The sequence below is a fragment of the Pogonomyrmex barbatus genome, unplaced genomic scaffold (genome assembly GCF_055798465.1).
Source record: "Pogonomyrmex barbatus isolate J1 unplaced genomic scaffold, ASM5579846v1 scaffold9, whole genome shotgun sequence".
Taxonomy (NCBI): domain Eukaryota; kingdom Metazoa; phylum Arthropoda; class Insecta; order Hymenoptera; family Formicidae; genus Pogonomyrmex; species Pogonomyrmex barbatus.
The window spans coordinates 6,593,497-6,621,287 of NW_028297193.1; the positions used below are offsets into that span (position 1 = coordinate 6,593,497).

At 37.1% G+C, this 27,791-nt stretch overlaps 1 protein-coding gene across 7 annotated transcripts in view; it reads left to right on the top strand.

The window, feature by feature from the left end:
• The window catches only part of Atpalpha (sodium/potassium-transporting ATPase subunit alpha), a 60,423-nt gene that overhangs the window by 27,844 nt on the left and 4,788 nt on the right, over nt 1–27,791 (top strand). For 3 of the 7 annotated variants that reach the window (XM_089085023.1, XM_089085024.1, XM_089085025.1), the window contains exons 2-7: nt 16,567–16,692; nt 16,954–18,354; nt 18,452–18,776; nt 19,270–19,506; nt 19,700–20,001; nt 26,038–26,132. In XM_089085023.1, coding sequence (XP_088941149.1) covers nt 16,567–16,692; nt 16,954–18,354; nt 18,452–18,776; nt 19,270–19,506; nt 19,700–20,001; nt 26,038–26,132 — 2,486 coding nt within the window. Of the gene's footprint in view, nt 1–14,078; nt 14,133–15,451; nt 15,533–16,566; nt 16,693–16,953; nt 18,355–18,451; nt 18,777–19,269; nt 19,507–19,699; nt 20,002–21,019; nt 21,115–26,037; nt 26,133–27,791 lie in introns of those variants that run through there. The other 4 variants (XM_011645046.3, XM_089085022.1, XM_089085021.1 and 1 more) reach the window with 3 other exon arrangements.

Below are 27,791 nucleotides of genomic sequence, written 5' to 3' on the forward strand. Positions count from 1 at the left end.
ATATGTAAAATGGTAATAACTGAGCTTTCTCGAAGTAATTTTTGATGGTTTCCATGGATTGAATCTTTGTGACAAATCGTTAGTTTTAAATTGAGAGACAATTGGATTGCTTTGGTCATTTAGATTTTAGATTTCTCGTACATTGCTTATTATTTCCAAATCAAATAAAATGGCGCTAATAATTTTCGTGGCTAATCGAAACAAATGTAGCCTCGAGGGACACGAGCGACACGCCCTCAATTCAGAAGCTATACTATTTCTTGTCGCGATCCTTTCTATATTCCTCTTTGCCAACCTTTAGCAACTCTTTCTGCTAGTTTTCCATTAGTTACTTCATTATTCCCGTGCTTACGTCCGGATTCGCTACAGGACGAATGGAAAATTTAATTTTGATTTTCAATCGGCTGAACGAAGTCTTATCAATCTCATTTAAATCCTTCAAATGTCTCTTAAAAGACACATTCGTCCTGATAGTAATCCGAAAGACTGGGTGCTGTTAAGCAATATTTACTTACTACTATCACTCTCTCAGTGCTGAATAATCAAGATAGAGCGTGATCAGGATGTGAAATAAATATAATTTATTTCCTTTTTTACCGGCTTCGACGTAGCGTTTCAACGACAAGAGGCAAATCTGCGATTTAGATATCGCTTTCAATCGAAAAGATCGATTTTTATAATAGGTTTATATTAATGGTCCATGTTTCCCATTCATTGAAACGTCTTGGACCGACTTCCACCTCTCGATTACTCGCTACCGTCGTCCTCGCCGTCGTTGTCATCATCGTCGTCACGCGTGAGTGACGTATGTCTCGCGGTGCTGCGCGACATTGAATCGCCAATGTTTAACGTTCGTCAAACATCATCGGTGTCGCGTATCGATCGTCCAGATTAGCGCTCTCGAATCGGCCAGCTGGGATTATGCGCGTTTCCGCGAACGAGTTACATTTCGCTGCACCTACACGAAACGTTTTTTCTGACTTAATCTTTAATCTTTATAACGCACTTTTATAACGTGCGTTTGAAGATGTCGTCTTGAATCTAATTTTTGCAATAATTTAAATTTGTACATGTAAATTGTTAAGACCTAGGGGAATTAATTATGGAGTCTTCATTTTCTAAATTGATAAAAGCTACATTGTTATTGAAGATGTTATTTTTCATAACGAAAATATTTACCTTAAATTTTTAATTTAAAAAATTTTTAAATATCAATCATTTTTTGCTCTATACTTAAAATTTAGAACACTTTGAGTTTTTTCAGGAATTTTATTTTTATGTAGGCTTTTCGGCAGAGCGAATATAAATTTTAATGGTTTATTATACTAAATTTATAAAAAATATCATTAATTTCATATTCATATATAAATATATGTATATATATATATATATATATATAAATTGTTCTTATTGACATAACTATACGTTAGTCAAAATTCAACTATTACATCTTGTAGGAATTCATCTAAATGCGTTTCTATGTCTTATTTTGAATTAGCGAGCATCTGTTATCACTCCTCAATGTCAGAATCATTTTATTTAATGTTATCTATTACGTACGATAATAAATGCACATAATTGGCACGTTTCCTTGGATTTCTTTGACTGATCTTTTTTCTATGTCCGTATTGCCAGTCGGTTTAAGTATCTCGCAAGATGAATACTAAGATTATTGCCTTGAGACTATGATGTCATTAATGACACATAAACATATGATATTCCAATTAATACTAATGATAAAAAAATAACAAGCCTATTATTTAACGCTAAAGGAAAAGTAGAAAAATATTATTTTGAAATTTCGGCAAAAAATATATTTTATAAATTAATAAAATTACAGAATGCGGGATAGAGGTGGACGAGTCGCGAAAACAAGCTTGCTGGGAGATGAACAGTAGGATAGGTTGTTTTCTGGATAGCCTCGCTTGGATGTATCCGGTATTATCCGGATTGCTCAGGATTTCAGCGATTGCCTGGTGTCTGTTCCGAGGTTTTGACCGTTAGGTGTTTAACCCTTGAATGCACGAAGAGGATTTTTGATGTCTTGCAGTATTTATTCTTTTATATTATTATATTAGAAATTTGACTATCTTTTGGAAATGTTTGATTTAATTATTGAAATCTCGTTCTTTTTTAATAAGTCGTTGCAAACTATCGTGTATAAAATTTCTAACGACAGTTAACATTTTCCTTGCGAGAATATTTTATTTATTTAATTTAACCAACTAGAAATGACTTTGGCATTCCTGTGACATTTGGACACGTTGACAAATTATGATACGATTGTATCTGAAGCATTTATCCGTCGATTCATCCATAATTCACCTGACATTTTGATCGGCATCACGTCTCGACCAAACTTTTCCGACACACCTCGCAATTATTGGTGCCACTCGTCGAGTCGGAGGAAATCGATCGTGATAAGACAGGAACGAGTTTTTTTCGAAATTCGAGTGAATTCTTGTTTCTTGTTTTTGTCGTCGATTGTCGTAATATCATTCGATTTTTCCACGACATGTTTCGACCATCGACGTCTATTGATTTCTAATATTGATCTCGCGCCAGATGGAGAGACTCTCAATAAGTCAATGATATTCAACTTCCGACTGACTAATTCCATTTGTTTTAATTTGCCTTGATTCACTTTGGTAATATCAGTGACGATTCGGCCGCTATTTTCGAGTAACATCCTCGGAATAGCACACCAGCTTTCAGTTGAAACGGAACTCGACTATCGGTTGGATCGATATCCATGGTATATTTAAGGGCCGTCAGTTCAGAGCGCAAGTCCTATCTGGAAATAAAATGCTCGATACTAAATTGGAAGATCTCTTGTATTTTCTTCCGCTTCCGCTTGGCTTTTTATCTTATTACATTTATTTTCAGACTAATGAAATATTATTTTGGTGCGAGATCTTACACATTTATTTCGAAATATACATTTTAAAAAAGTAGAGTGAGCTTGCGAGACAAACATAATTTTAAAAAAAAATGCTCAATCTTCAACGTAGAAGTGAGCTCAAATCGGAATTAAGTCGAAAGTTGGTCGAAGTTATTATCATCGATTAAGAGTGAAATTCTCTTTTCAGTTTACTTCTATAATTATGAGTATTATATCGTTAGTAAAAAGATATTTTTATCTAATCAATATACTGTCCTTGAGACGGGAGTTTGCTTTTATTCGATTCAGTCTCTCCAATTTTATCTATTTGTTTTTATATCTCATTATTAGAAAATATCATCTAATTTAACGTAATTTATGTCAATTGTGATAAAATTTTTTTTTTGTTAAAAGAATATATTTTTTATAAATTTAAGAATATCATATATGTGTTATATGTGCATATATCAATTCATTTATGATTTGTTGCATAACGAATCACTGCAAAACTGTCGTTTTTAATAAAATTACACGAAACCCAGCGTATAAATAACTTTTATGATTCTAAATGATTCATGATCGGTGACAGTTGAAATCCACTGCACGACGTATAAATTCGGTTTAATAATTTTTTCAATAATTTATGTTTATTGCTGGTAATAATTGCAAAATTTTGCAACATTTTTAATATTCTCGCATTTTTCGAAATAATATTATGCCAGTATTAATTAAGAATCATTTTAATTTTTATTCTAGTGTCAAGAATCGAGATAAAATTCAAGCTGAAGGTAGATTAAGCTTATCACTTTATTCTTTCGAGTTTAAAGCTTGTTAATCCAATTGTCATCCATCGAATTTAATTGCTTCCTCGAAGACTTTCATTTAAGATCCTTGTAATTCTTCTGAAATAAGTGATGCCTTGAGTCAGAAAAATAATCAGGAAAATGTACATCTAGAGGCAGAATAAAATTTTCTTTGACTATAATTCTATAAAAACAAAATCTATTTGAAAATCTATTAACACACTTCGCGAATAATATAAATATTAAATTAGTGGAGGTTTTTTTTATGGTAAAGACAAAAAGAAGCCTATCCATAGAAACGTCGTGTTTTAACAGACTAAAAGTGGAACTTGTCAAACTTATTAAACTATGAACTTTCACGCGAGTTTTGGTGCACGTGTTTACATGTTGCGATCAAATACATTGATAACTTTGAAATTGTGCTATCCAGCTCAAAGGAACTTGGGATATCGCTTTCTTGAATGTTCATTTTCTCAGTACTTGATGTCTTAAAAATTTCTGTTGAATCTCTTTAAATTTGTTTAAGTGACGAAGTATAGCTTTAATCCTAGATATATGATGCACAGTGTCTTTCTAGCGTCTTTTCTCTCTCTCTCTCTCTCTCTCTCTCTCTCTCTCTCTCGATACTCACCACTCCGTGAGATTAGCGCGATTCTGTCTTCCCCTCTTTCCCCTCTGTCTCAAACTCGACTCGATCGCGAAACTAAAATGAACTAGCACGAACCGGTCGCGTACCGGTGTCGTATAGAAAAAGAAAAATAGCAAATTGCGCGCATGTATACGCATTCGGCACGACTTCTCTGTCGATCTTTTCCTCAACCCGACAAGTGAATGGAATAGATAACTGGAAGTTTTTGCATCGGAGATACAAATCGAACATATTTTTTGCCCCGATTACACTTTAAAATATTATTTAAATTTTCTTTTCTCTATTTTCTAAAGTTGTTATTTTTATTAAAAATATTATATTATAATTATATTTATTAAAAATATTGTTAAATTTTTTTTGGTTTTTTTTTTTTAATTTGGATATACACACACACACACACACACACACACACACACACACATTTAACACTTATTTAGAAAGTTACATTTTTATGTAGAAAAATAGCTCAGTCGATTTGCATCTCTGGTTTTCAAATTCTCGCATGCGATGAATGAATAATTAGACAAACTGCAATTGAAAGTATTATGCATGCATCTACGCGTCATTTTTTTTCTGCATTTTGCATACGTCTCGTCTTCGACATAGATCCATTTAGATATAGACAACTTCAGATAACTAGAATAACTCATTATCTTACTGCGATTCTTCTTTTTCTTGCATCAGACTCTACATGCATACTAGACTTCGAAACTAAAGATAAACAGTTAAAAATAAAAAAAAATAAAAAACTAGAGATAAAAAAACAAGCAAATTAGTATTTATAATTAGTAATTAGAGATATTTTTGTAGCGACAAAGTTTAAAATTGTCAAATCAAATTTGTCTCGCCTTGTATCTTTTTCAATTTCCAATACAAAGGAATAATTTTTCAAAACAATAATGTTTGCAATATCAAGTCTTTTTATTTAAATCTTCTCCAATTGCATTGTTATATCGGTAAATTCCCAGCGATCTCTTAAAACGAGAATGTTAAAATATCAAAAAAAATATCGATCTATGTGTCGATCCTGAGATGGACGATGTTGTGTCAATAAATATGTTAACTCAATCGCGTGTCGTTATACGAAAATTATTGTGAAAATTTTCATAGCGGTATCTGCGTAAATTGCAAAATTTCCTTAATATGAAAGATATTCACAAAATATAATTTGTAAAACGTATAAGAGATCATAACATACTGATTTACATAAAAGCATTTAGAACCAAGAGAATGTAAATTTCTATGATGTGTTTTAATGAGTTTATATGCTGTGTCTTATTAATTATGCGCTTCTGTATACGCTAATACTCTTATGCAAATTTGTGTGCGATGAATATAAAACATAATCGCGTGTCGTCGTCATTCTTTGAACGCGACGCATTTAAAATCGATATTTATTTAATATACACCGTTAATAAATATATCGAAACAATGTCTGTATTTTCCTGCAAACTGAAATATACGTCGCGAATAGAGTGCGTTAAAGAGGATTGCACAGAAGTAACAATGTTTTTTACATGATATTTAGATTTATGGTATTACAAAAAGTTAATCAACATAAATTGCTGTTCCGTGAAGTAACGGGAACTCTGATATGTCACTCCGAGAACATGATGCTAGGTGTGTGTGCGTGCGCGTGCGCGTGCGCGTGCGCGTGTGGTGCGCGCGCGCGTGTATACAGAAACACGTTGTGTCGAATTAATCTTCCTTTTGTTTAACGCATAGATATACATATTTATTGATGAATCGAACGTATATGCACTCGCTCACTCGAATGTCAGTCGTTCCGCTTCGCTCGTCTGCGGTGAAAAAGCGCCAGATGATGTATGCGCGAGAGAAAGAGAAAGATAGAGAGAAAGAGAGGGAGAGATCTTCCACCGCTGTGACGTAAATATATTCAATGTCTCGAAGACTTTCAGGGACGATTGGACGAGAATAGACGAAAATCCAATTTTAATCACAGAACCTCGACCCGCGCTCACCGCATCGCGTCGCGCAGCATCACGAACAAGAGTGTCGATAGGAGCGGATTTTTGCAAAGTTTGTTTGTACTTTTATGGGCATGTAGTTCTCGATGAATTCGATTCGCGCTATAAATATAGATATAACGAAAAAAAAAGTGAGATTGACATAGATATTTTCGTCCTTTTATCGTTTGAGAGATCAAACTCTCGCGAGTTTGCATCTGTAATCACCGTAATATTAAAATAAATTTCAATGTGTCATTTTTTTTTTCAATTCGATTTCTTTCGATTCTCTGAAAATTTTTTAAAAAGCCTATTTTGCAATATTTCGTCCGAGATCTCCACAATCCGTATTGAATAATCCATGAATCATTTACGCGGCTTGCCAGATGGTAGAATAATTGGATCGCGGTAATTGAAAAAATGAGTTCGCGAAGTTTAATCTAGGATGAGATTGAATCAGAGAGTGAAACACAGTTTGCGGTGACACAATTCTTCGCGTAAATAGGTACCAAGTAGAAATGAGAAATATAATTAAAGTGGAAACATTCCGAACTTGTCGAGTATACCGAAGATTCCATTTCTTGCAAAATAGAAGAAATAGAATTTCTTGCAAGATAGAATACGCGTCTGCAGTTGACTCTTTGGTTATTTGTTTATTACAAATGCTATCTACGCAGAACTTTAACAATGAATTTGAGCTTTTGAATACTCGAATATTCGAGTACTTGAATATTCGAATTTTTTATTGTTAAAATTTATTCTATACTTATATAAATTTTTTACATATTCTCAATTAGCAATCTTGCAATATTTACATATTCATAGCAGTATTTTCATTAAGATACATAATATAACATACACATAAAATACACAATATAAATAATATTTTTGCGCGAGAAAAATGTTTATTGAAATATTTTTTTTAATACCCTTTCATGTTTACTGTTGTACAAAAGTAGTTTTAAAAAATATTTTTCCTCTCGAGAAAGACATCATGATTATATAAACAGAGTTGTCGTTTACTTATGTGTGGGAGTATTACGTAGATTGATCAGAAACCTCGATCAAGAGAGTTTGTTTGTATACTTTTTTAAAATTTATCCATTATCATTAGAATGTGTATACATCACTTTACTTTGAAATCAAATTTCTTCGAAGCTGCTTGATTTATACCTGTTTCCCCGATAATTAACATTGTCTTACTTCTCAAATCCGTTAGAAATTTTAATTACATTTCCAACAAACACTCGTCGATGTGAATCGTGAAGTCACTTGATCGATAAAACGCTCTACAAGTCACGCGATTCACTTTCTTCAAGGTAAACGATGCGAATTTTGATGGCAATCGAAAGATTAAGAAGTACTTTATATATTTCTCTCGAGTATTTTTAATAGAACAGTGTTACATAAAGTGTTATGTTAAGTAAGAAAAAAATAAATAGTGCTACGTGTTTGAGACACATTTGCATTTTCTAAGTTGTTGCCACGTGGAATGTTTAACGCCAATTCAATTGCGTGCTTCTAATTGTCAGGCGTATTTTTTTAAATTACTTACTACTCACTTCAAGATACATGGGATTTATTTCATGGGGAAATTTTATAAGAAGCGAAACGAAGGAAAGATAGCGAAAGAAACACAAACAGATTAGATAAAATGTACAAAAAACATTTATTTTTTTCAAGATAATTTATTGATATAAAATATAAGATATAATAAAAAATGGAAAAATATTCATCACAGTCAATATTAAAAGTTTTTTCAAGTTGCTTGTACATATCAAAATTAAATTTTGAAATTAAATATTTTATTCAGTTAATTAAAGAAGACATAAAAATCTTATTACTCAAAATTTGAAATTGTCAAAATTCCAGGATATCTCTATTTGAAAAAAATCTGAAAAACCTGAAATTCTCAAGAAATTTGTTTATGCCTTGAAAAATTATAAAATTATATCTATATTATATCAAGGAAATTTTACTGAAAATTGGGGAATCCTCTTGAAGTTACTTTTTTTTTAAATATTTTATCTTTATATTATAATTAGGAGTTTATCGATTGAATTATTAATGATTACAGTGGATCCATCCACTTTAAACATCAAAACTAATTTTATGACTAATCTAATATTCAGTATTGAAGACAACGATTTTTTGTTAGAAGCAATTTTGTTTAATAAAGATGGATATTTATTTTAATAGTTTTATAAAATAAGTGAATTTTGTGCCGATTATGCGTTGTATAATTTTTTGTTTGTAGCTTTTGAAAATAAAAACTTTGAAACTTTTATGCATATAAAATATTATTTTTTTAAATCTTTGTAGCCTTTCAAAATTTTTCAAATTATTGAAATATTCAAATAAATCTTAATCTTTTACTTTATAATTTAACTTTTATAATCAACTTTTATGAATGAAAAATATTAAGGACTTTGCATATAAATATGTATTTATTTGTAAGATACATTTAAAAATACTTTTATTTTACCTGGAATTAACAAATCACCCTGAAGATCAGAGAATTTTCAAGAAATTTTTTTCTCGGATTTGAAATAGATATTGAATTCCGAAAAGTTTGCGGAAGTTGGCGAATGGATGCGAGATGACTGCATGATGACTGAGACGAGAAAAATCGACTTGCCCGACAAGTCACGTTTGATGCACACAGGGGGCACGTAGCGTGCTCGAGTTAAATGACCAATCTCTCCCTCTTGACCCAATTCGTAAAACGTCCTGTGCCACGCACTCTGCGTGACGTCACACGCACAGATCTCTCCTCTCGCGGCGGTTGCAAGAGTGAGTAATGCGTGAGGGTGCGTGCAAGGCCAGTCAGACGACCAGCCAGCCAGCCAGCCAGCCAGCCAGCCAGCCAGCCAACCAACCAACCAGTCACTCAGTCAGTCAGTCAGTCGTTGCATGGCAACGTGGTGTTCGCGTTTTGAACAGTGGCCGAATATCGACCGACTGACAAACGACTCATCCATATCGCGTGTCTCCATCCATATCTATGGGAAACATTGGGATATTTGTCTAGCGGAGGGTGCGAGCTTGTAGGCGCGAAATAAACAAGGCGCTTGTCGCGGATAAATGAAAATTGAAGAAAAAAAAATCGCTTTTGATCAATTCTTCAGCCCTTTAAGACTCGGATGTTAAAGGGTCTCAGTTGGCTGTGTTAGCAGTTCAATACACACACACACACACACACACACACACACACACACACACACACACACACACACACACACACACACACACACACACACGTTAAATTATGCGACACATAGTTTATGGCTTTGATTATCCTTATTAACTCTGTCTCTCAAAGAGAAGATTTAACAGACTAAGAATTTTGATGTCTCGATATTACGCTTCTCCCGCCAGAACAATCGAATTCACATCTCTGACAAACGCAATGTCCACAAAAATGCTTCATCTGAAAATGTAAAAATATTAAACATTTAAATGTCAATCAAAATAATTGGATTTGTACGGGCTTGTATTAGATACTCGAATCGTTTCTCCAACTAAAGTCTTTACTTTGCGTATTACTACAATTTGCTCAGTTCGCTTACTCAATCTCGACTCCTCGTCTTTTCGCACGCTTGTCTATTTATACAATATCAAATATTATCCTACCTAATAAGCAAATGATACGTCGTGGCCTCTCATTTGTTATCTCGCTCGCAAATATATCGATTAGTAATACATGTCGAGTTCGCTCACAATTCGGAGCAACAGTTACAGATTAAATTTATTATTATTAGTCACCAACAGGATTAATGGAAAATTTTTATAGCCCTGTTTACAAGATTAATTATATAAATGATGCCTTTCCGTCATAGGCGGCTGTCAATGCTAGCGAGTTTTCGAGAGGAAAGTTTAGTCAGGCTTAAACTTATTCACGATATATCGCGACCGATGTGAGCTGAATAATATCGATCAGCAATAAGGCGCGCGCGCGCGCGCGGGTCCTCCTCATAAATAATTTAGCCCTGTTCCGTTTACGAAATCGGTTTTCATCTTCGTCGTGGGTGAAATGCGATTCAATGCCGCACGTGTCAATCATTGTATTTTACGATGATATCTTCACTTTTGTCAGAAGACTTAATGTCGCTCGGTCTCTCGCCACTGGCGTGAGATCTAGCAAGATGCAGAGTGTTTGCTAACCGTGTCTATTTTTAAATATACATTTCGCATTATAATCGGAGCCTCTGAGAATCCGGCTTAAGTATATATCCCCCGATCGATATTAAATAAAAACTTGCGCGACTTTCGTCCCCTTTCTTCCTTTGAATCTCCAGAATAGGCGTGCTATCGTTAATTACATCATTAAATTTTTAATTAATTAATTTATTTAAAAACCACAGGCATAAAAAGAAGACATGGGATATTTGATAGGGCATTTAACAACAATTGTTATCTATACAATATTGTACGCTCTAAATGTTATAAATGTTTTATAAAATTTGCCTTATATTAGGCTATAAAGTTGCTAGAAACGGCATTTGTTAAAAAATTTAACAAAGATATTTAAAAATAATTAATGCCAATTTTTCATATATTATTATTGAACGTAGATATTTGCAGTTCGTTATCTATTGAGAGATATTCAGGGAGGATATCATATGGCAATTAGAGATAAATTTCGATAAGCATCAACCCGATTTGATAATAGATTAGCTGCGCGATACGATTCGTCGATTCGGGTCGTAAAGTTAAGTCATTCAAGTATAATAAAGTTTATTTGATAATACAAAATTACACAACGCGTAGCAAATAATTACAAAGTGAATCAGTTATTCTCGGGTTCAAAAGCTTCAGCTTCCAATTATATTTTCCGTGTTGGAGATAAATTCGGCATAAAGTGTGTTAAGAGTATGTCGTATATCGATGTAAACTGCTATTGGACGTTAATAATTGATTCTAACGTGATCCGCGAACTAATCGATGGAAGTTTGCCCTAAAGTAGGGAGAGTTCCCGCTTGCGTGTCCTCTGGGTGCGCTGTCACGGGGGTCGCCGAGTCATCAATGTGCTTATGCACATTATTAGCTACACCATGTCCGTGCGAAGACGAGAGACGAGACGATACAAGACGAGACGATGCGAGAGAGAGAGAGAGAGAGAGAGAGAGAGAGAGAGAGAGAGAGAGAGAGGAAGAGAGAGAAAGAGGGAGAGAACACATATAGTCGGTGGTGCCCTACTTGGGTATTGATCCGTGACAGTGGGAGGCGCTCGTTAGAGATGGCTAGGTCGTAGGTCGCATGCGCGTTCCACCGATGATTCCGTGTCGCCATCATCGACCCGCGGCTTGAGAGAAATAGAGCCAAATCGGTGAGAAATGCTAGAGAGAGAGAGAGAGAGAGAGAGAGAGAGAGAGAGAGAGAGAGAGAGAGAGAGAGGGGGGGGGGGGGGGAGAAAAAACCGACAGGGTAGGGAGAAACGAGGAAAGTGGAACGAAACGCGGGAAATGCGGGAAGAAAAGAGAGGGATGGATAGCCACGAAAATTATCATCCAGGTATGCTCGAATATGGTACGGTACCATCATCCTGGCTTTAAGTGGCAAGTAGATCATAGATCGCCCTTTAAGATCGTGAGCATTTCGTGCTCGCAGAAAAGTTTAGGTGATGAAGCAGCTGATGAAAGGGATTTAAGTCTTAAGGAACTTAAGATATCCCGGTATAATAATGGTCTGTCGTTGAAATAGATTGAGCGATTGCGCTGATAAACTAAAGTCTGATTTTATTTCATATTTACATAACGTAAACGAATTATGGCAGTAATAAATTGATAATAATATCAAGTTATGATAATAATATCAAGCGTGTTTCATGCATAAAACTGCATTTTAATCTTCCTACCACGAATTAATTCTTCCTCGTGGAGGGTTTCAATGTATTTTAAGTCGGTCCTGGCGATGACACGCGACCGTCGACCCGCATGCGGCGCCGCTACCGCCGCATCGTCGCGATTGCCGTCGACGCCGACGCCGACGCACGACGCCGACGCCGACGCCGACGCCGATGCCGACGCCGACGCCGACGCCGATGCCGACGCCGACGCCGACGCCGATGCCGACGCCGACGCCGACAGCGACGTCGCCGCCGGCGCCGCGACGCGATCGTTGAAAGTTAATCCTTAATGCCTTAAGTCAATGCCTCTATGCAGCTGCAAAAGAAATATCGTGCGCTCTTTTAACTCAATCTCAAAAATTCATATAGGGTACGTCCCGTTAAGTTTGCTTATGTCTGATTAGAAAGCTAATGAAATAAGTGATTTTTTTCTTGTTTTCTTAACCGAATTTGCAATGTTTTCTCTTGAGACAAAAATACATTTTTTATAGGATTAATGTGCTAATTATGTGATTTGTATGAAAGTAATATAATATATATATATATTTAATTATAAAATAGGCTCAAGTAAATGAACAAAATGCGAGTGGATCAAGTAAATGAACAAAATGCATCTGTCGTACTGACAATTTATTTCCGGCATAGATTTATTATAAAATTTACAACGCAAAATTCACTTCATATAAAAATTGTTAAATTTTTGCTTTGTATATGTAATGTTGCTTTCTGGTCCATAATAAAATATGCAATACGAAGCAAAGAATACGAAATGCATATCAAGAGCTACATAACAAATGCGATCTAATCATCGAGGTCCGACTCGCTTTCCTGCCTGTCGCCAAAGCTCGACCACTTCCGCTTCTAGCGAGTCGGTTCTGTAACTCGACCCGTGGCTCACAAATGACCCGCGTAAATTGCATAAGGTCGAAATCGCGTTCATCCTGCGCCTGCGGAGGCGTACTGTTACTTTTCGGTACTACTTATCGCCACGAACGAAAATATTTGTCGATGCAAAACTGCTATGAGCAAAACTGCATTTTTCTAAAAAAAAAACTTGAAACTATTTTTCAATCAATCCCTTTTTTTCAAATCCTGTTTAGCAAAGGGAGAAAGTTGAATCCCAATTAATTTTGCAATTTTAGATAAATGTTTATGCCGAATAAATTTAATTTTATGATCGAATTGAGAGAATTTTGTCTTGTTTGGGAACTTGGATTTTTATTATCTCTCTCTCTCTCTCTTTTTTTTTTTTTTTTTAAATTCTATTTAGCACAAAGGGAGGAAGTTGAGTCTTAATTAATTTTGCAACAATTTTGGACAAACGTTTGTGCCGAGTAAATTTAATTTTAAGATCGAATTGAGAGAATCTTGTTTTTATTTGGGAGCTTCTGGATTTTCATCAATGTATTTTATGCAACGAACGACGCGCGCGCAAACGCGGGCAGACGCGATTGTACGTGTACGTGCGGACAATCAGCGAGATGCGTATGTGACCTGTAAAATTGCATAATCGTGCTTCCTCAATGACGACGTGAGCGAGAGCGACGATGGGCCAGAGAGGTAATGATACCTATGAAATTGATCGTTTACGTATACGAGCCGGCGACCGCGAAGCGAACGGCAGACGGCAGACCGGACACGTAATGCACGAAGTCAGAGTTACGAGTTTTTACGATCGTAACCGTCGATTTGCCGACTCGTTGGTCTTTTATCTAATCGCCGCGACGGCCGTAACGAACCGTCGTGACAGAATTAACGACCGCGCGCGCAGCAATTGCGCTCGTGTAAGCGTCGTGTCCGCGTCACGAGTCTCGCGTTTCGTTAGTTAGTTCATCCGGTACGTGAGAATATTGTCGGTTTTCATGGTCGAGACGATAGCGTTAAAAAGATATCATCATCTGTGATAAGCTACACGTGTCAATAATTGGTTGTTTAATATTCGGAGATGGGATTACGAATTGATGCAAATGAAACCTGTCGCAATGTATGGCTGAGCTCTTGCTTATTATTTTTAGTTTTATTTTCAGCTGTTGTGCAAGTTTAAAAATTTGACCAGATACAAATCTGAAAATAATTTTTTAACACTTAAATTTATTTTAACACATTGGTGATAATACTCGAAAAATTTTTCATTTTCTACCAACCAATTTGAACGTTGTATATAATTTATAATTTTTTACCCAGCAAAATTATTTTTATATCTGTATCTTTAACCAAATTTTTAGATTTGCCAGCAAAACTATTCTTTCCGTGTAATATTACAAGTGATATGCAAATCATTTGTTACTTGTATTGCGTGATATTGTAAACTGGTGCTATTTACCTTGATCGCAGAATATTCAGTATAGGGAAATCATGGACAAAGGGAAACAACCAGGAAAAGTGATATTATTTTATAATAATCTTCCTTGTTTATTTATTTATTTATTTATATGTGAATGTGGACAATCCTGATTCGCGATCTGCAAATCGCAATTCCCATTTGCAAAGAGAAAAAGTTCAAGATTTTGCACTGCCGATGAAGGCGGAGGCGGAGCGATGTGTCGCGTCATGTCGCGTCGCGTGGTCTCTCGTAATCGCGATTACGGGATACCATTGAGCATTGAGCATAGCGGACGGTGGCGAGTGATGTCTCCATTGAACCGGTACACTACCGGAAGCGGTCGTTATCCGAACGCGGTCGTGCCGAGGTCGCTCTTGAAAATCGGACTTCTGCTCTCTGCGCACCGCGAACGTCTCTCTCATCGCTGTCACGTGTCGAATACGCGCCGGCCACGTGTCTCTCTCTCTCTCTCTCTCCCTCTCTCTCTCCCTTTCGTGAGAAGGTCGCAGTTACGGTATGATCGCGAGTACTGTGGGAAAACTGATCCATTCGGATGGCGAATAGCGCTGTCCAAATAGACGACAATTACCGCGTGGATTGTTCCATTTTTCAAATAAAATTGAAAATTTGGAACGAACCCTTTGGAATATGTAACTCATGTGAGAACGGCGCTCTTTTACTTGATCGTAACAAAATGTACAATTTTCCGCGAGCGATTTATTCGTGCAATCGTACCTACCTACGCAACACACAACGAGAAACACAAAACGGCGTTACATCGATTTTTTCGCATTATTATTATTATTATTATTATTATTATTATTATTATTATTATTATTATTATTATCATCATTATTATTATTATTTTCAACTCACGCTCTCATTATGTACTCCCGTATATTTATTTTGTCTGTTTGTATTTTGTTGTGCTACGCCCGCATGATTTATTCATAATTTTTTTATCGCCCATTTTTTTACAGCATGGCCGTTCAGACTCGTACAGGGTCGCCACGTTACCCAACATTCGCGATGACAACAAAACCGCAGATGGGATGTACAAGGTATATTCAGAGATGGACTCTACGTCTTGATTTGAATTCTACGTAATTAACATTTGTGGGTCTGGTACGCTTCTTTGGTCAGCAGACGAAATATTTGGAGCATAAATGGGACATTTCTTTCGCTCTTTCCTTCTATCTCTTCTTTTCTATTTCTTCTCTCTTCTCTCTTTCTCTATTTCTCGTCGCTTTCTTTATACCGGTCTCTATCTCCGGTCGTTTCTTCATGATAACAACACGCTTCTCTTCATTAACTGTACTTTGGTAGAAATCTTCTTGGAGAAGATTTCCTTCGTTCTTCTGAAACTCTTTCACGTTTTTATTTTGGTATCAGCGTGAAATTTTAACGCATGACAAAAGAAGACGCTTATCGGTACTGGACTTTGATTTGGGACAGCATTATAATATTTTAATATAATATCTTGACGATCAGTGTGGAAATATTATATTCTTTTTATAAGAAAAGAAAGTTTTGTTGACACTTTATTCAGCAACGATCTATTGGATGAGATAAGATTGCACCGAATCTACTTGTCTATAAAAGACAAGGAAGGAGTTTCCGCTCAATTGTTCGAGAAATAACGTTATTTTATATAGTTTCGTCGTTGACACAAACTATATAAAACTTGGTTACTCGTCAATTATTTTTGCTGACGTCGCATGACTCCGAAACATTCCTATCATTCTAGTGCAATCCTATCTCATCTTACGATACACGGGATATCATTACGACTCGCTTCTCGGCGATATCGTTGTAATCGACTTCTTCTGCTGTCCTCACTCGTCGCTGGGTTTTCAATCTCGACTCTTGTAATTCGACACGCTTCGACAATCTTCTCCTTCTCTTCTATCTTGCCTCTTCTATCTTATTAAAATATCTCGTTGATTAACGCGTCGCGGTAATACGAGAAATGTAATCGCTTCGGAGCTTTGTAATCGTAGCAGTATTATAAGGGGGTGTGTACACAGCACACGATGTGGATGCGATTCAGAAAATATTTCTCAATAACGTTGCTTTTCTCTGTTCTGGTTAATAGTCGCGGCGGAAGAACCCAAAGCGAAGGGGGGACAATTTAGATGACCTGAAGCAGGAGTTGGACATTGACTTCCACAAAATCTCACCCGAGGAACTGTATCAAAGATTTCAGACGCACCCCGAAAACGTAAGTAATACCTTACGATAATCTTTTTTCGAGGAAGTGGGATTTAGTTCGAATCGAGATTGACGTCAACAGTGCCGCGAGTTAAAAAAGTTATTATGGACAATGGCTTCCATTTCGCAATAAGATGTAATAAGATGTAATAAGAGGGAAAGATTTTAAAACGAAAATTAGTTGACGACGCTAAAAAAAAAGAAAGACGATTTATGATTTGACCGATCATTGTGATATGTGTCAATAGTATTTATATAATATTGATGACAGGGCCTCAGCCACGCGAAAGCGAAGGAAAATCTGGAGAGGGATGGGCCGAATGCCCTGACGCCACCGAAACGGACCCCGGAATGGGTCAAGTTCTGCAAAAACCTGTTCGGCGGTTTCGCCCTCCTGCTGTGGATCGGTGCGATCCTCTGCTTCATCGCTTATTCGATTCTGGCCTCGACCAGCGAGGATCCGAATGACGACAATCTCTATTTGGGCATCGTCCTCGCGGCAGTCGTGATAGTCACGGGTATATTCTCGTACTACCAAGAGAGCAAGTCGAGCAAGATCATGGAGTCATTCAAGAACATGGTGCCGCAATTCGCCACCGTGATCCGGGAGGGTGAGAAGCTCACCCTACGGGCGGAGGATCTCGTGCTGGGCGACGTCGTCGAAGTTAAATTCGGCGACCGGATACCGGCCGACATTAGGATTATCGAGGCTCGTGGATTCAAGGTGGACAACAGCTCGCTGACGGGCGAATCCGAGCCGCAATCGAGGTCGCCCGAGTTTACGAATGAGAACCCACTTGAGACGAAGAATCTCGCCTTCTTCTCGACAAATGCGGTGGAAGGCACGGCCAAAGGTGTGGTAATCTGCTGCGGCGATCAAACGGTGATGGGAAGGATCGCGGGTCTTGCATCCGGCCTGGATACCGGTGAGACGCCAATCGCCAAGGAGATTCATCACTTTATACACCTTATTACCGGTGTCGCTGTCTTCCTCGGCATCACATTCTTTATCATAGCCTTCATCCTGGGTTATCACTGGCTCGATGCCGTTATCTTCCTAATCGGTATCATCGTGGCAAATGTACCGGAGGGTCTCCTTGCTACTGTGACTGTGTGCCTCACTTTGACCGCCAAGCGAATGGCCTCGAAGAACTGCCTGGTGAAGAATCTCGAGGCTGTAGAGACCCTAGGCTCGACCTCGACCATCTGCTCAGACAAGACCGGAACCCTCACGCAAAATCGTATGACGGTGGCGCATATGTGGTTCGACAATCAGATTATCGACGCCGATACCACGGAGGATCAGTCTGGTTTGCAGTACGACCGTACCAGTCCGGGTTTCAAGGCGCTGGCAAAGATCGCGGCTCTCTGCAATCGTGCCGAGTTCAAGCCGGGCCAGGAAGGTGAACCGATTCTGAAGCGAGAGGTGAACGGCGATGCTTCCGAAGCCGCGTTGCTCAAATGCATGGAACTCGCATTGGGCGACGTCATGGGTATTAGGAAACGCAACAAAAAAGTCTGCGAGATTCCCTTCAACTCTACTAATAAATATCAGGTATCCATACACGAATCGGACGATCCCAACGATCCTAGGCATCTTTTGGTTATGAAGGGTGCTCCTGAGAGAATTTTGGACAGATGTTCGACCATATTTATCGGCGGCAAAGAGAAGGTAATTTATTTAATAGATTCTCTTTCTCTCTTTCTCTCTTTATCTATAAATCTCTCCCATTTTCTATTTAATCTTTTCTCGTCTTTGATATTGAAAGGTTCTCGACGAAGAGATGAAAGAAGCGTTCAATAACGCGTACTTGGAATTGGGCGGACTTGGTGAACGAGTGCTCGGCTTCTGTGATTACATACTGCCGTCCGACAAGTTCCCGGTTGGTTTCAAGTTCAATGCCGACGACCCCAACTTCCCAGTCGACGGGCTCCGCTTCGTAGGCCTGATGTCTATGATTGATCCGCCTCGGGCCGCGGTGCCTGATGCGGTCGCCAAGTGCCGTTCCGCCGGCATTAAGGTCATCATGGTAACCGGTGACCACCCGATCACTGCCAAAGCCATTGCCAAATCCGTCGGCATCATCTCTGAAGGTACATTCCGCACGTTATGCAGTAGTGCACTTTATCATATAAACAACTCTCTCGAATGACGTTCGAGATTAGATATCGCCACGGTATCTTCGAGACTTTATTCGTCGATCTCGATCATGACGCTTTTATGAGTTTAATCTTTTAATGAGATGTAATTTTGAGATAATAGATCATGCTTAAGATTTACAACGATACATTTATGCGGAACTTGTGGCGGTTTTATTGAAGGATAATGCCAAGTTCGCACTGTAAAAAAACACGGTCACATGTCCAGCTTTTTGATTGACGATCGCGTATATTTTAATTCACACAATATATGAAATATTTATTTGCTTTTAATAATCTTATCGGTTTTGTATTGACCTAAGGAAGGTTTGTCTATCCTAAGAGTAGTTATCTAATTTAAAAATTTTTTAAAAAGATCAATCTTTTAAATCAATCTTCATTTTTCTTATATCCATTTCTATTAATGTTATTCCCATCTTCTTATCAGGTAATGAAACTGTTGAGGACATTGCGCAACGGTTAAATATCCCGGTATCCGAAGTAAATCCTCGCGAGGCTAAAGCCGCGGTCATTCACGGAACCGAACTCAGGGAACTGAACTCCGACCAATTGGACGAGATTCTCAGGTACCACACCGAAATTGTGTTCGCCCGTACCTCGCCCCAGCAGAAGCTCATCATCGTCGAAGGCTGCCAGCGAATGGGTGCGATCGTCGCTGTAACTGGTAAGTTACTCGAGGGAAAAACATGTGACATGAATATTTTACATAGTACTATTGTGAAAAAACTATTCAACAATCGGAACTCTCGTTGAATCTTTTTAATAGAATAGACTAATACAGCTTTGACATTATATTAATATTATAATGTAATAATTGTCTATATTTGAAACTTTAATTTACTCTTTAATTTATTCAGGCGACGGTGTGAACGACTCGCCTGCTTTGAAAAAAGCCGACATTGGTGTCGCTATGGGCATTGCTGGTTCAGACGTCTCCAAGCAAGCAGCCGACATGATTTTACTTGATGACAATTTTGCCTCGATCGTAACAGGCGTGGAAGAGGGTCGTTTGATCTTTGACAACTTAAAAAAGTCCATCGCCTACACCCTGACCTCGAATATACCCGAAATCTCGCCTTTCCTGGCGTTCATCCTCTGCGATATTCCTTTGCCACTGGGTACTGTCACCATTCTTTGCATCGATTTGGGAACCGACATGGTAAGTCATGAAATATTACATAGAAACGATGACTTGGATCGAGTAACGATATTCAGAAGAGACGTTTGCATCTCGAGAAAAACTCTTCCAAAATTGCTACTCGATCTTTCTATTTGCTAATCATATTATTTCAGCTCATGCTCCTTATTATGATAATTATAATAATTTATACAGTTACGAAGGCATGACTGTTTCTCGAAGATACGGTAGCCTTTGACACTTATATTGATCGATAGGTACCAGCGTGATATGTTTGGAATATTAAACCTGATACACGACGACTCTGTGATGTCCATCAATAATTGTTCAAAAATTTGTCCAACAATATTTTCTTTTTTTATAGATAACAATGCATTTCAAGGTAGCGATGCAATAGTCAAGATGGTGGCCAGCAACTTGTTTTCATCGATTAATCTCTTGAATATTCTTATTTCTTTTTAGATTAATTGCAGTGATGGGGCAAAACAAAAGCATAATTTAGATAAAATATAATTTCACATAGAAATTTAAAATTAAATAGAGAAAATTAAATAAGATGCGTTTAAATACAAATAATAAATTTGCACGTAGATAGGATAGAAATAGAGATTTATTGCAACGAGATTAAATATTTGTATAATTTAATGTTTCTTTTCAGGAACTTTATCTTTCTCTTTCTCCATGAGAAAGTTGCTTAGTGTGTTTATCCATGCGAGACCTCAAATTTCCTTTAAATCCCCTTGATATCTTCCAACCAATTTCTTAATCTCATTAATTTAGTTTGTTATTTTTCAGTTGATTATTTTCTGTTTATTCTCTACTGTTTATTGTACATAAGAATGCTGTCGATATCGATTCTGTTATCTCGTCTTTTTAAGATTGTATTTATAGTGGTATCATGTTATATACGATGAGATTAACGACTGAAAATTTTAAATGCGATGAACGCGACAGCATTCTTACTTCAACATCATCCGAAGACATTCTCGTTATCTAATTGTTGGCGTTGTTACTGAGCTCTTTGATAATGTGACGTCAGGTACCCGCCATCTCGCTAGCCTACGAGGAGGCAGAGAGCGATATTATGAAGCGACAACCACGAAACCCCTTCACTGACAAGCTAGTTAATGAAAGGTAACACATCAACAACGTACAGTGAATATTGACAAGATACATCAGATTTTCTATAATTCGAAAGAGTTATCGGTGATGATGCGCTGTATTTTCGAAGTTTTTTCCCCGATTGATGAACTGCATCCAATTTAAATATCTTTCACAAAACAAAACTTGCTGACCTTCCTGAAACAAGTTTTTTGAGTAATAGTTTAAGCGTTTTCTAAAAATCGGGCAGAGCTTCGAGAATTCAATTACACGGCGATCGCTCTCTCACTCTATCGGCTATTTCGTCTTTCTATGATGACTTTAGTAGTTAGTCCATTCCATATATCTCTTCTATCATACGACATAAAGTTCGATGTGGAAAGACGACACGCATATATTGGTACACTGGTCTCTTTTTTATTCGGTCGTCATTCGATATCCACGCACGACAGAAACTGGATAACAACGATTCGCGGGCAAATTAATTCCTCGTATGAATAATGTATTTTCTTTAATTTTCTGTTTCCGCGATTTATCGAGTGGTGTTTCGAGTATTGTTTACGTAAGTATTTTAAATAGCTGTAAAAGTTAGTCTTTGTCTTTCATTTTCCCTTTCAAAGTACAATTCGAACTACTTTGGTTATTGTCGTCAAGGTCACTTGATAAAGTTCACGCGATGTAAGGATTAATTTGCCAAGCCTATCGCTCGAATTGTCGAGTCGGACACGCTAAGACAAAGCGTGGATAAGGTAATAATGGGATATGGTGCACGCAGACGCAACGCTCCAGGGTGTTTGGTCGCTGGGACACGCGAGCTTTATTTTCAATCCGTTCTTTTCTCTTTTCGTATCCTATATTCGCTCTAACAATAAGCTGGATTGAATTTCGTTAAGTGACGCTTGCTCGTCCCTGATTTCGTCGTCGATCTTTACAGAATAATTTTCAGAAAAAAGTATTTTTATAAAAAGAAATATTAGAGTACCAAATAATGATCGTACATCTCTCTCTCTCTCTCTCTCTCTCTCTCTCTCTCTCTCTCTCTCTCTCTCTCTCTGTCTCAAACTCTTTTGTTATCTTGAAACATGAACTCTTTTATAATATATTTTTCGATATTCGTCCTCTTATTTTATCGTGAAGAACGAGACGATCTAATTGCGAGACGGGCAATCGTAAATTTTCCTTTTCGAAGAATCTTTCTTTTTTTATCAACGGTCACAGACGCTTCCATCACGATGATCCTCATGTTAGTGTTGTTTCGTTATGTCGAAGGTAAGCTAATCGCATTGTAAAGCCTCTCTCTCTGTCTCTCTCTCTCTCTATCTACCTATCTATCTATCTCTATCTCTATATATCTAACTTTACTTAGTATCTCTAGTTTAATTCTCCTTGAGCTCAGTTTCCCCATCGTTGTTTTATAATTCCTCGCTGCAGTCGTCATCTATCCTGATCTGCCACTGGCTTGAGGTGTTTGGGTTGCTGAGACGTCCAAAATGAGATTAGACAAGCGTCGTTGTGGAAAATTCGCATGATCGTTTCCTTCAGCATTTTATCTCGCCTTTTTTTCCTATTTAAAACAGCCTTTATTTTTGTTATCATCATCCCTGTTTCATCTTTCATTCTCTCTCTCTCTCTCTCTCTCTCTCTCTTTTTTTCCATCTTTTGCGTGCATCACGCTGTTTTATACATGAATACATTTTTCTCTTTAGCTAAATATCCTAGTTTTATATATTTTTTTCTTTTATACCATCCTTTATTGTATCGCGTCCTGTCGCTGTAAGTTTCTGAATCTCCCTCTTTAAATCGTGCCACAAGTATTATGAATGCAAGGGAAATTTGTATATTGTGTTGTGAATATTGTGTGATGTTTATCATAAATGTGCAACTCGACTATTTTCACTTGATCGTTTGCGAATCTGCTCCGCGACATTGTTTGTGATACCACCGAAAATTCAGACAACATAAATATTGAACGATAAGAAAGTTTCGCACGTTCCGAAAGCCCGGAATGTTCTCGTAGAGTAAACGGTAGTAATTTCTCTATTTCTCTTTTTCCGTAGACTTGAGTAGAATAGCATTACGATAGAATAGAATTGTCATCAATTGTACATCGGTTTGCATATATAAAACGTGATTCTCTTTTCTTCTTTTAATCTCTCTTTCTTTTCGTCGTTTTTCTCTATTTCTATCTCTCTATTTCTATCTCCATTGTTCCTGGCTATCTTTATTGCCTCGGGCCAGGTTTTTTTTATCGTTGCTGCGCCTCGCTCAGGAAAACAAAATTCTTTTCAACTTGGAATTGGTTCATTTATTACGGCTTAGAGAGTGAAAATCTATCCAACGCGGGCAAAATCCAATTGCGCTGTACAAATCAACATAGGAACATAATTGTGACAATGCGCGCTAGACAAATTAGCGGAATTAAATTTTATTAAATAGTAGGATATTTTATTTTGAGATTTATTTATTTGCTTTTATCGAAACTCAAACGTACAAATTGATTTTAATAATCTCATGCAAAGGAGCAAAAGAAGCTACGAAAGATAAATTGATAAACCGATTGAATCGATGGATGCAGAACAACCGACGAATTTTTTGGCGAATTTTCCGCGCGATTTTCACACCTGTGTGATGCGCATCGCATATTTTTCCCAATCTTCTTCTCTTTCTCTTTTCTTCTGTAGAATTTACCGGATTTCTTAGAAAAATAAGCTCTGCATCAAGCGATTCATTTTCTTCTTTTTTCATCGGTTGAGCAACGATCGTTTTTAGTCATTTCGTCAATTCAGCGAGAAGAAAGTTTCGTCGACGAAATTGTTTAGGGGAGGCGGAAAAAAAAACGAAGATTTGTTTATTGCAAAACGTACATCGCTAATAGAAAATAGAAAGTAACAAATATTTCGTACTAGTCGACGAAACTTGAGTCTTAATCAGCCAGTTGAATTCTAATCAATCTTACACGTACATGTATCGCGCACTCCTGGAAGAACGTTACCACGAATAAAAAAAGTAAGAGTAATAATAATAATAATAATAACAATAACAATAACAATAATAATAACAACAACAACAACAACAATAACAACAATAATAATATGATGCGTGATATTTTAATGTAGTTCGACGTTGCTTTTTGTCCAAGTTAAATATAAAAGATTTCTATAATTACAAAAATCAAAACAAAATTGAACTTGTTTGAGTTATGGCAATTTTCTTGCAGGAGTAGTATATAGATATTATGTATATAGATATGTATATATATATATATATATATATATATATGTATATGTATATATATATATATATTTACATTAATCTTTGATGCTCAGTAATTATTATCATTATTATTCTTGTCCTCGTCTACTAGTCTTATTATTATCATTATTACTACATCCACAAGCCAGCATTACTTATATAGTTACTGAATTTTTATTGCCATTACTATTTTACCTACTGTATCACAGCTGCCGCTGCTACTACCTCTATATATTACTACTATTACTATACTTACTATTTACTATACTGTTCGTTACTTGCCACCATATATATCACCGCCAAAAGAGAAAGACACTTTTGTACATTTTTGAGCGTCATGAACTTTTCTTGCAGTTTTTTATTCTTTACAGTCCTCTCACGTTTTATTCTGTAATGCGCTGCCTACTGCCGCTGCCTTCTACCCACTCTGCGACTGGCAACTTTCTAATGGGCGCTGAAACGACTGATATATATTTGCAAAAAAAACATATGCTAAACGGGGGAATCCATATGTATATGTCAATTGGAAGTGGGAAATTACCGCGGCAGCCCCCTCGTGCACAAGCGTGATTTTCTCGTTTGAAGAGAGTTTGATGATTCGTTTTTAGCTTAGCATGTATCATATCTTTTACAATGACTGGGAATGATCACATGCTCTAGGGGGTTGCGCCGCAGTACTAACGAAAATTGTGCTTGAGATCATACTCGAAGTGCACGAAAGAGAAGGGATCTTCTTCAGCTATGTCTCAGAACTACTCGATGACGTTCGTTCACTTTGCTTATCGTTAATATCCTTGCCTCTTAGATTTATCTTTTACGAGTAGGCTTCGATAATGCTAATTTTCAAGAAATTTTTTTTATATAAATCCAGTTGAATTTAAAAGTATGTCTAGCGTAATTTAGTAGTAATAAGTTTAACAAAGTTGTTGGAAATTGTTGACAATGTTGTAATGCTTTTATTCTCCGTACAATTGGTTCATCGAGCATCGCTGAGGACGATACAATTGGAGACTGCGAGAACCGCCGTGGTAACGATTGGAGAGATTCGCAGCGCGAGAATGTGTCGAAGTGAAAAAAGAACGGAAGAACGCCGAATGAAATGTATCTCTTCCGGCCTTTATTCCACTTGCTTCAGATATACAGCACAAACGGACTTTTTCTTTCCGGGCCGTGTCTGTCTAAACGCAGCACCTGATCCAAATGCACAAATACACTCGCCAGTATTCGCTACCATCCAGGTACTCTTCGCTACACATGGACGCTACAATTTTACGCCACAATTTTCTAACGCATTTTTACGGCACTGTTTTCTAACGCAATTTATAAACGCAAAAGCGATCCATTTCTAAGACAGGCTGCGTTTAGGATGGAACCGGTCGCTGCGGTTGCCTTCTCGAGCGGAAAGCGCATTGCACAGCACGCATTGAAGGTTCAATTCTCGGGTATTTTTTCGTAAGAGCCGCATGAAAACGTAATATTATTGCCGATATACATATATAAAATGCGATCTCTTGCCGAACTATCTTGCGCGATCTCCAAATCATCTCCCTCTCTCTTTCGCTCGCATTGCGCGTACATACACGTTACCGAGAGTGTATGTGCATAAAAAAAAATTTCAAGCAATGGTTATATCTCTTGCATATAACTTCTTTGTAATGTGGTGAGGGGTAGTTAGCACATTTTCTAATCAGTGGTGGATGGCAGGTGCCGGCCATCTCGCTAGCCTACGAGGCACCGGAGTCGGACATTATGAAACGGCAGCCACGCGATCCTTACAGAGACAATCTTGTCAACCGAAGGTGGGTCTCCCAATTACCCACCTAACAAAAGAAAAAAAAAAAAAAAAACCAACGAAAACCTAGCGAACCTATTATTGCACTTACGTCCGTAACGTGTCAACTCACATACACGTTTTCATCGTTTATCACTACTATTTACTTGTTACACACGTATTATCACACGCGCGCACACGCACGTGCACACATACACATACACATATACATACCTGTTGTCACAGCACATCCGCCAGGGCTGTCAGACGTGATTGATCCTTTGCTTGGCGAGTAGAAACTCAAAGTAACAATCGGAAACGCAATTCAATTCCCAGCATGCGCGAACATTGCCTGATGTGCTAACGATTGGGAATAGATTAGAACAGATAGACTAGCATGTCCAACAAAGGGTTAATCGATAATAACTACACTTTATGGTGAAACGATTCTACGTAGCGGTGTCTCGTATCAAGAGAAGAAATAAAATATATTTTGCGATCGGTAGAATATGTAACGTCGTGTTTTCGATAATGATTGACTGCTCTGACGCAAGTTCTCTCTCTCTCTCTCTCACACACACACACACACACACACACACACACACACACACACATGTATACACATGTATACATATACACATATACAGTGAATGTGTTTGTGAACCGAGTTAGAAGTAGCCATTCTAGAATTATCTACGCGTGACGTACTCTATTCACCTGCATGATGCAGTAATAACTATTCTAGGACGGCTATTGTACAATTCTAACTTGGACCGCAATGTGTACACACAACACGTATTACATAACAGCACGTAACAGAGTGTCTACTGATTTTGTGTGACGATGTGTCATAATATGTCATAATATGTCTTTTCCTTTTCATGAAGAATTTTATTAGTTTTATTCGTTTTATTATTAATTTTATTAGTTTCCGAAATGTCACGCGCATTTTAGTCGTGAAGGAAAATCAGTCAGAAAAGACTAAAATAAAATATTTTGGTTTTTTTTTTTTTTTTTTTTTTTTTTTTTTTTTTTGAAAGATTTGAAAGAACGAGTGAAACACACTCGGTAGACACTCTACATTGGCAGACAAACGACATGCGACTCTAGGAATATAGTTGATTAGCATAGAGCACAAGCAAGCACTATCTATAGAGGACAGTTTTCAAATGTTGAGAATGCCGAATGCTTTTTTTAGACACACCTAAAATCTCTTATCTCTAATCAACGACTAATACTGCGATCTGATCGTTTAGCTTCAACTTTATATACGTGTTACTTTTCTAATTATTGCACTAGGTGTATGCGTACGAATCGCGGACAAAAATACCGGAAACTTTCTTAGTGTTGCTCTCAATAATTGATTACTCGGCTGTTACAAATGTTACTTAATATCCGGGAAAACTGAATACTCGAAATAACCGGAAAAATCTGATATATCGACAGCATTGATTCTTGATTTGCCGATTCTCTGGATTCAATGGATGTACATTCGCTTCTGGAAATTTTTTCATAATTATACACATTTTATTTCATAATATAAAAAAATGACAAAATAAAAGACAATCTTCTTTATAATCAATGTGAGCCGAGATGAGTTTTAAAACAATGAGACAATAAATGGCATCGTTCGGCAAATAGGATCTTAGGTGTCTTATAATTTTGCATTTTTATTAATTGAATTTAT